The 10,327-nt window shown below is 35.8% G+C and overlaps 2 protein-coding genes across 2 annotated transcripts; both read left to right on the top strand.

Moving 5' to 3' along the window:
- Nucleotides 1-760: 760 nt before the first annotated feature.
- On the top strand, nucleotides 761-1,002 carry LOC123247017 (ubiquitin-like protein 5). The gene has a single exon (XM_044675806.1). The coding sequence runs from the start codon at nucleotides 761-763 to the stop codon at nucleotides 980-982; it is 222 nt and encodes a 73-aa protein (XP_044531741.1). The 3' UTR covers nucleotides 983-1,002.
- A 4,860-nt stretch (nucleotides 1,003-5,862) lies between these two features.
- LOC123247020 (ubiquitin-like protein 5) lies at nucleotides 5,863-6,104 on the top strand. Its single transcript, XM_044675810.1, has one exon. The coding sequence runs from the start codon at nucleotides 5,863-5,865 to the stop codon at nucleotides 6,082-6,084; it is 222 nt and encodes a 73-aa protein (XP_044531745.1). The 3' UTR covers nucleotides 6,085-6,104.
- The last annotated feature ends 4,223 nt before the right edge of the window (nucleotides 6,105-10,327 follow it).

Here is a 10,327-nt window from a genome sequence, read left to right as displayed (position 1 = left end):
TCTGGAATTATTCCCAAAGAGTTTTCTAATTATGTATACCCTTTTACCAAGCAATATAACTATGGCATCTACATTTGTGAAAAGGGAATTCTTGGTTCTCTTTGTCTATTCTGGGTTTACACTTGTGAAAGGGAATACTTTATTCCTTTTGTCTATTCTGAGTTAACACTTGGTTAACAATAACTTAAGTACCCCTACTCAGTACCTCACCAGTTTGTGAAGAAAGGATTAACTTTCCCTTTGTCTACTTTTGAACTAATCAACAAAAGGAAATACACCCATACTTAACCCTAAAGTAAGGGAAGTCCACAAACTCTTACTATAGAAGTTTACACCTCCAAAAGGAAGACGCCCCTACTTAACCTTAAGGGGGGGTCTTAAACTCCTGTGCTAAAGTGGGTGACAACTCAGAAATGTGTGAATCCCATGATGAAAAAGGTTTACACCTTTAGAGGCCTATAATAAGAATTAGCACCTTGAGAGGTGAGAAGTTGATCCCACAGACACTGCCCTCTGGGCAATGCAAGACAATTTGGAAACTGTGATTGGTCCTTGTGAAGAGGGAGGAGAAAAGTATTCACCATAAAAGGAAGCCTGAACTCAGTCTAAGAGATTATCTTTGAGAAGATAGTCTGAAGAGATTGCCTTCTAGAGATAGTCTTCTGACTGGAGAGAGTTTTTGAAGGAGTTTTGCTGAAGACTGCAAATTGGAGCTTGGCTTCTACCTGAACTGTGACTCTTGAATTACTTTATTGAAACCATGATTGAGGTTGTGTGTAATGACAGGCTGGGCAAGAAGGTACGGGTGAAGTGCAACAAGGATGATACAATAGGAGACCTGAAGAAACTGATTGCAGCTCAAATAGGCACCCGTTGGGACAAGATTGTCCTGAAGAAATGGTACACAATCTTCAAGGACCACATTTCCCTGGGTGACTATGAGATCCATGATGGAATGAACTTGGAGCTTTATTATCAGTAGAAGCAGCAGGCCTGCCAACTCTGCAAGTCCCACCCCCATTTTTAAGGTCTTACTAATAAAAATATTTTAAATGCTATTGCTTCTAAAATATATACCCCATTAACTCAAACATGTATCCCAAATTGATCTGAATATTAGCCAACACTCTCCTCAGGGGGAATTCCAAGGGGGTTTGTACAATTGTCAAAAAAATCCAAAACTTAATGAACTATTTGAAGAACTGATTCCTTTCCTAGTTTTCAGAGAGGCTATTTTCCATCTTGGAGGAGATCACCGTGGTTACTCACCACCAGCCCTACTGGAGGAGGGCTTGTATAGGTATTTTCTCCAACCTCTTTCACACTTCTCTACTTAATTTTTTTCCTTCTATTTGGTAAATAAACTTATGACTTGAGATATAGTAATTTTTGGAGACTATTTTATTTAATATTAATTTAAGTCCAACTGTTAATTTTAACCTTTACCTATTTCAAGAAGATAAGGGGAAAGGGAAAGAACCTCTATGTTGTAAAATAATTACAGCAACATTTTTTGTGGTGACAAAGAATTGGAAACTGAGGGATATGTGTCAATTTGGGGATGTAGAACAAGTTGTGAAATATGATTTTTGTGGAATGTTGCCTTGCTACAACAAATGAAGAGCAAGTTCATATTTTAAATGGAAAAACCTACATGAAATTATGAAAAGCAAAACAAATAGATCCAATAGAACATTATATATAGCTACAAAATTAATGTGTGAAAAATAACTTCTGAATAGCCACTGCCAGAGAAAAAACTGATTAAAAAAACACAAAACACATACTTTAAACACACACATACACACACAAACAATTAAACCTTGACACCTCTGATGTGGGAAGGAGAAAGAGAGATTTTGATGTAACCAAAAAAACAAAAATATTTTTTAAAAAGCTCATCTTTTAAATACTACTGTTCTACAATTGTTATTATATACTTGTGAGACAAGCAACTCAAAGTATCCAAAATATTGAAAATTAATATCTGCCAAAGGCCAGTGGAGAATTAAATGAGTATGGTCAAATTGTAAGATATAATTAAAAAAGTATTAAAATGGAGTAAAAGTTGTTATTAGGAAGTATAAGAAGAGATAATGGGCAGGTTACATGGATAGCTTAAGGAATGGCAGGTAGACAGATTGAGTCCTGCACTGGTGTCCTGATAACATAAATAGAGAGTGAGGAAGACTGCTAGCATGTTAGATGGACATCTTATGATAAACTTATTCGATGACATGACGTGACCAAAAATCAAAGAGGCTAACAAGTCATTGATTACAATCTGAGTCAATGGAGGGAACAACCAGATAGATGGGATTATGGATCAGTTTGAATATTTGAATATCTTGGATTTCTATATTTTTCACTTATACTTTATTTCACAAGGACACATTTCCATATGCAAAGTGGATGGGTAAATAATTATGAGTAAAATCCATCTGAATACACTTCTAAATCTGTTTACCCTACCCACTTTGAGGAATACATCCTGACACCCTCATTATATTTCAATCCCTGTAATATACAGTATAAAAGTCAATGGTGGTGTAGCAGATAGAGTATGAACCTGGATTCAAGAAGACCTGGCTATAAATGTTGTTTTTTATACTTTATAGTTTTCTGGTCATGAGCAATTTCTTTAATTTCCCAAGAATCAGGTTTTTAATCTGTAAAATGGGGATAAAATTATTCTTGTAGTGCTTTCTAAATAGGGTTGATATGAGTCTGAAAGACAAATGGCAAAAAAGATAATGTCTTGATAGAAGAAGTTTCTTCACCTGAATGTTCCCTTTACTAATGAAATCTCAGGTGTATGTTCTATTAGATATTTATCATTTTTAATTCCACCATAAAACATTTGTATTTTAAAAGAGGAAGCTTGGAAAAATATTTAACCCAGAATTTTCTAACTAGGAAGAGGAATAGGAGTGGAGATGGGGGGAGGGTAGGTGAGGATTCAAGCAATATGGAAAATTATTATATCTATCATAAGACAAATTCTTCCTCCTTGCATTTACTTTTTTCCACTGGAATAAAACTATTCCATATCCTGAGCAAATGCCTGCTGAACATTCATGTGAATCTTTTCAGCCTAACCTCCACCTCTAGTCCTACCATGGATGCTCTTCTTAGGTTATTGTGCCTGTCACTAAACTGGGATACACTCTCCCAAGACAGAATCCTGTTTGAGAAGACTAGATTACATGGATTGGCCAGTACTACAGTCTATGGAGAAGTTTTTTCTTCAAGGCAAAAGAAGAACTTGATGAACCCTCAAGATGACTCTGATTGACTTTTTCAGGCAAGGGTTGATCTTTGGAAATTAGCTTGATGAAAATGTAAGAAGCTCCCAGCTGTGTGACCCTGGGCAAATCACTTCACCCCCATTGCCTACCCTTACCACTCTTCTGCCTTGGAGCCAATACACAGTATTGACTCCAAGATGGAAGGTAAGGGTTTTATTTTTTAAAAAAATGTAAGAAGCTAGTGAAAAGTTATCTCAGAAAAATATTGGTTCGGGGTGTTTTTCCTTCTATGTTGTCTCTTGCCTTCCCTTCCTTTATTTTACTTCCTTTAAAAAAAAGTTCAACAATGGTGGAGGTAAAGGTAAGAAATGTGAGGAAAAGAAAGGAAATGTTTATTTAATTGAAGTTAAAAAGTTGAAATAAAAGAAGTCTCAGTAGATGATGACAAACAATTAATGAATGAAAGCACAATTTTTAGATATTTATATGCCTTCCACTGTTTTGCTAAGCACTAAGGAACCTTAAAATACCTAGAGTAAATCATTGCCTATCTTCAAAGAGCTCACATTTTTTTCCCTTTTCTTTTTATCTTGATTGCATGTAGATGCAATTTTAATGATTATTTCCTGACATTTGGTGCTGCTTGTTCTCTCCCTCTGCCTCAACTTTCCCCTCTCCCTGAGATGGCAGGTAATATGATATAGTTTATATATATGGTACCTTGCAATACATATTTCCTTGTGTGTCATACTATGAAAGAAAACATATCACTTATAAAAGAGAAAATTCCTTATTTAAATAAAGTGAAGAATTCCATTTCATTTTCCATTCACATTCCTCAATTCATTCTATAGCCCTATGTAGCTTTTTTTTCATAATGAGTGCCTTGAAGGAGTCTTAGATTTAGTATTACTGATAATAGTTAAGTTATTCACAATTGATTGTCCTATATTGTTACTATTACTGTGCACAACATTCTGTTCACTTCACTTTATATGTCTTTCAAGATTTTTTTTGTGATCATCTTCTTTGTCATTTTTTATGACACAATTGTATTTATTACAATCATATACCGCCACATGTTCAAACATTCCCCAGTTGATGAATATCCTTTTTATTTTCAATTATTTGCCTCCACCAAAAGAAATGCTATAAATATTTTTGAACAAATAGGTCCTTTTCTGATATCTTTGATTTCTCTGGCATATAGAACTAGTAGTAGTATTAATAAATCAAGGGGCATGCACAGTTTTATGGCCCTTTGGGTATGATTCCAAATTCCTCTCAATAAAGGTTGTTATAAGTTCACAACTCCACCAACAGTGTATTAGATCCAAGTTTTTCCACATCTTTGTTAATATAGATAATTTTCCTTTTGTTTGTCATCTTAGCTAGTTTGATAGTTATGATATTGTATCTCAGAGTTGTTTTAATTTACATTATTGTAATTAATAAATTTGGGGCATTTTTATATGACCTCATATAGCTTTAGTCTCTTCATCTGACTTTTTGAAGATAATATGGCAATGGTTGTATCAGACCCTGAAAATTGGGGAAATTTATGAAAGAAATTCAAGACCATCCAGAAGAATATGGCTTTATAATCTACACAGTATGAATATGAAGTTGAATCTACAAATGGATGTTGGATTTCTAATATCCTTATTTTGACATACAGTCAGATGAGTATCCTAGAAAATAGCCTATCATTATGTAGCTTCCATAAAGACAGTACAGATCAATGATATTTTGGGTCTAAAATTAAACAGGAAAATGACAGTGGTTAGAATTATCAAGAAATCACAAAGAAAATTTAATAATATGAAATGTCTACCAAAAAAAAGTTTCAGCAATCTGGAATTATTCCCAAAGAGTTTTCTAATTATGTATACCCTTTTACCAAGCAATATAACTATGGCATCTACATTTGTGAAAAGGGAATTCTTGGTTCTCTTTGTCTATTCTGGGTTTACACTTGTGAAAGGGAATACTTTATTCCTTTTGTCTATTCTGAGTTAACACTTGGTTAACAATAACTTAAGTACCCCTACTCAGTACCTCACCAGTTTGTGAAGAAAGGATTAACTTTCCCTTTGTCTACTTTTGAACTAATCAACAAAAGGAAATACACCCATACTTAACCCTAAAGTAAGGGAAGTCCACAAACTCTTACTATAGAAGTTTACACCTCCAAAAGGAAGACGCCCCTACTTAACCTTAAGGGGGGGGTCTTAAACTCCTGTGCTAAAGTGGGTGACAACTCAGAAATGTGTGAATCCCATGATGAAAAAGGTTTACACCTTTAGAGGCCTATAATAAGAATTAGCACCTTGAGAGGTGAGAAGTTGATCCCACAGACACTGCCCTCTGGGCAATGCAAGACAATTTGGAAACTGTGATTGGTCCTTGTGAAGAGGGAGGAGAAAAGTATTCACCATAAAAGGAAGCCTGAACTCAGTCTAAGAGATTATCTTTGAGAAGATAGTCTGAAGAGATTGCCTTCTAGAGATAGTCTTCTGACTGGAGAGAGTTTTTGAAGGAGTTTTGCTGAAGACTGCAAATTGGAGCTTGGCTTCTACCTGAACTGTGACTCTTGAATTACTTTATTGAAACCATGATTGAGGTTGTGTGTAATGACAGGCTGGGCAAGAAGGTACGGGTGAAGTGCAACAAGGATGATACAATAGGAGACCTGAAGAAACTGATTGCAGCTCAAATAGGCACCCGTTGGGACAAGATTGTCCTGAAGAAATGGTACACAATCTTCAAGGACCACATTTCCCTGGGTGACTATGAGATCCATGATGGAATGAACTTGGAGCTTTATTATCAGTAGAAGCAGCAGGCCTGCCAACTCTGCAAGTCCCACCCCCATTTTTAAGGTCTTACTAATAAAAATATTTTAAATGCTATTGCTTCTAAAATATATACCCCATTAACTCAAACATGTATCCCAAATTGATCTGAATATTAGCCAACACTCTCCTCAGGGGGAATTCCAAGGGGGTTTGTACAATTGTCAAAAAAATCCAAAACTTAATGAACTATTTGAAGAACTGATTCCTTTCCTAGTTTTCAGAGAGGCTATTTTCTATCTTGGAGGAGATCACCGTGGTTACTCACCACCAGCCCTACTGGAGGAGGGCTTGTATAGGTATTTTCTCCAACCTCTTTCACACTTCTCTACTTAATTTTTTTCCTTCTATTTGGTAAATAAACTTATGACTTGAGATATAGTAATTTTTGGAGACTATTTTATTTAATATTAATTTAAGTCCAACTGTTAATTTTAACCTTTACCTATTTCAAGAAGATAAGGGGAAAGGGAAAGAACCTCTATGTTGTAAAATAATTACAGCAACATTTTTTGTGGTGACAAAGAATTGGAAACTGAGGGATATGTGTCAATTTGGGGATGTAGAACAAGTTGTGAAATATGATTTTTGTGGAATGTTGCCTTGCTACAACAAATGAAGAGCAAGTTCATATTTTAAATGGAAAAACCTACATGAAATTATGAAAAGCAAAACAAATAGATCCAATAGAACATTATATATAGCTACAAAATTAATGTGTGAAAAATAACTTCTGAATAGCCACTGCCAGAGAAAAAACTGATTAAAAAAACACAAAACACATACTTTAAACACACACACACACACAAACAATTAAACCTTGACACCTCTGATGTGGGAAGGAGAAAGAGAGATTTTGATGTAACCAAAAAAACAAAAATATTTTTTAAAAAGCTCATCTTTTAAATACTACTGTTCTACAATTGTTATTATATACTTGTGAGACAAGCAACTCAAAGTGTCCAAAATATTGAAAATTAATATCTGCCAAAGGCCAGTGGAGAATTAAATGAGTATGGTAAAATTGCAAGATATAACTAAAATGTATTAAAATGGAGTAAAAGTTGTTATTAGGAAGTATATGAAGAAATAATGGGCAGGTCACATGGATAGTATAAGGAATGGCAGGTAGACAGATTGAGTCCTGCACTGGTATCCTGGTAACATGAAGAGAGAGTAAAGAAGACCTTTAACATGTTAGATGGACATCTTATGATAAACTTATTCGATGACATGACGTGACAAAAAATCAAAGAGGCTAACAAGTCATTGATTACAATCTGATTCAATGGAGGGAACAACCAGATAGATGGGATTATGGATCAGTTTGAATATTTGAATATCTTGGATTTCTATATTTTTCACTTATACTTTATTTCACAAGGACACATTTCCATATGCAAAGTGGATGGGTAAATAATTATAAGCAAAATCCATATGAATATTCTTCTAAATCTGTTAATCCCCACCACTTTGAGGAATACATCTTGATGCCCTCATTATGTCTCAATCCCTACAGCACACAGTATAAAAGTCAATGGTGGTGTAGCAGATAGAGTGTCTATCAATATGTAGATTCAATAGAGACAGTAAAGATCAATGATATTTTGGGTCTAAAATTAATGCAAATCTTCTCTAGCTGTGAGCAGAGGCTGAAGGTGTGGAAGGTGATGGTAGTTACCGTAAGTCCTCCTCTCTGCTCCTTTCTGCCAGCCATCTCCCTGCCAACTGCTTAGTCAGAGCCCTGAGCTTCCCATGGTGGTACCAAGTTACTCCATCACAGATGCACTCTTTGCTCTGGGATCCCAGTTATCTGTATTCCTACCATGGGTCTAAATGTTGCAGGTGGGCAAGTGCTGTTGGATCTTTCCCTTATACCTGAGAATTCAACTTTATCTGTGTAACTTTCATATTGCATTGAGCAGGAGAGATCTGCTGCTCGAGATCTGTTGCTCTGTCCCACTGCTGAGCTTGACTATCCACTCTGGACCCCTGGTCTTCTGGTTTTCTTCCAGCTCAGTGAGACTGATCCCCTTGCCCTCTGGAGACTTCTTATCTGCACTATTGATAAATTGGGTTTTATCAGTTGAGCTGATCTACAGAGCTGAATGTGCTCTGAGGCCAAAACTTCCAGAGGCAGTGGTCCAAAGTGGAGGTGTGGTGGCTGGAGGCTGTGATCAGCCTGCCCTCTTCTTTGCTTCTCTCCTCCAACTGCCTCCTTGCTAGCTGTGGTCAGAGCCCTGAGCTTCCAGTAGTTGTGATAGCAAGGCATATCACAAATGATAATGTTCTGAAATATCTTCAGTGCCTTTAGTATCCTGAGCACTTTAGGTACCTTAAATATCTCAGGTAACATAGATTTCCTATGTAAGAGTTAAAATAAACAAAGGAGGATAATTTCATTTATGCACCTATCACTTCTTATTGTAAAGTAATCAGTGTGATCTGATTGATTCCTTTGAGTACCTTGAGCATCTTAAATGCTTTATGTGCCTTACTTCTTCTATCATAATATCTTAAGTATTTTAATTATTGCCTTCCAAGGTAGGTATTACTACCTACTACATATAATCCAATGTGTTTAGTTTAAGCCATTGAGTCCGTTGAATTATCTCTTTTCAGTGTACTTTTTAAAATTAATCTTAAGAGCCAAATTTGATCATCAAATTATCTTTTCAGCTATGGTATTTTTGCTAGGAATCCTTGAAAGTCCTCTATGTCATTAAATGTTAGTTTATTTCCCTGGTGTTTTATGCTGTTTGGCTTGGGATGTAAGTCCTTGTTTTAGTGCTAGATATTTTGCCTTGCAAAATTTCATATTCCACACCTTTCACTCCTGTAATGTAGAAGCTATGAGATTGTATGTAACCTTGACTGTGACTCCATAATATTTGAATTTGTTTTCTATCTGCTTGCAATACTTTCTGTTAGACTAAGAGTTTGGGAATTTGGCTATAAACAGTCTTGGGATAATTTTTTAAATTTGAGATCTACTTCATGAAATGAGTAGTACATTCTTTCAATTTATATTTTCCTCACTTGTTCAAGAAGATCAATGCACTTCTCTCTGATAATTTTTTTTTGCAATATGGTGTCTAGGCTATTCTTTGATCATGTCTTTGAAGAAGTCCAATGATTCTTAGATTATCTCTCCTAGATCAATTTTCAGACCAGTTATTTTCCTACTAAGCTATTTCAGATTTTCTTCTTTTTTTCTCTTTTTGAATTTGTCTTATTGTTTCCTGAGTCAATATTTTTTTCCTAATCCTAATGGTTAAGAAGCCATTTTCTTATTTAAGTTTTCATACTGCTTTTTTTTTTTTTAAAGAAAGTTACTTTCTTGCTTGAGGCTTTATTCTTCCTTTTTAAGACTCTCATTCTCACTCACAATTTTCTACTAGTGCTCTAAATATTTGTTGTGTGATCTTTTGCAGCTCTTCCAGGAGTTCATTTTTGGTTTGACATCCTTTCACATTTTCCTTTGAAGCTTCACACATTTCCATTTTTGCATTGCTGTACTCTTTTGAGTCTGACTTTTGACCTTCCCTATTGCTGAAATAGTTTTCCAGGGTCACATTTTTTTCTTTGTCTTTTGTTCCTTTGAGGGGCTTTTTGTGACCATCCCTATATGTGCTAGTTCAGCTATGCTCCTGGGGTGGAAGGAGTGCTTTTCCAAATTTATACTGAATTCTATTCTGGTGCCTGTGGGATTAGTTCAGCTGTCTCTTGAATTGTGGAATGAGAATTTCATGAAAGTGGCCTCACTGTCTTGTGAGGAAAGCTCTAGTTATTCAGTCCTATTGTAGCTTGTGCTGGATGGTGTTGGGGTCTTTCTTCTGCTAAGGCTGTACCTTTTTGGGCTGTGCTCCTTTCCCTGCTGCTATTGCTGTATCACATCAGAGATCCACCACAGTATGCTAGACTGAATTCTCCCTCAACCCAGTGAAATGAGCCTTCTTTGCTGTCCCCCCCCACTGACATGGACTAGAAAATTGATTTACTCTCTCTTCTATTGGTTCCACTTCTCCAGGATTTATTTTGAGGCAAGTTTTTGTTGTGTGTGTGTGTTTTATTGGAGATGGCAACTGCAAGCTCAAGGCATTCCTTACTCTGCCATCTTGGCTCTCAGAAGTAAAACTTAAACTTATATTCAGCTAGGGGAATACAACACATAAAGGGAAATATTGGCAAGAAGGAAGGATTTTGGTCTATCAATTCAACAGG

The sequence above is a fragment of the Gracilinanus agilis genome, chromosome 4, assembly GCF_016433145.1.
Source record: "Gracilinanus agilis isolate LMUSP501 chromosome 4, AgileGrace, whole genome shotgun sequence".
Taxonomy (NCBI): Eukaryota; Metazoa; Chordata; class Mammalia; order Didelphimorphia; family Didelphidae; genus Gracilinanus; species Gracilinanus agilis.
Note: the sequence above shows the minus strand (reverse complement) of the source record. Positions and strands in the feature narration are given on the sequence as shown.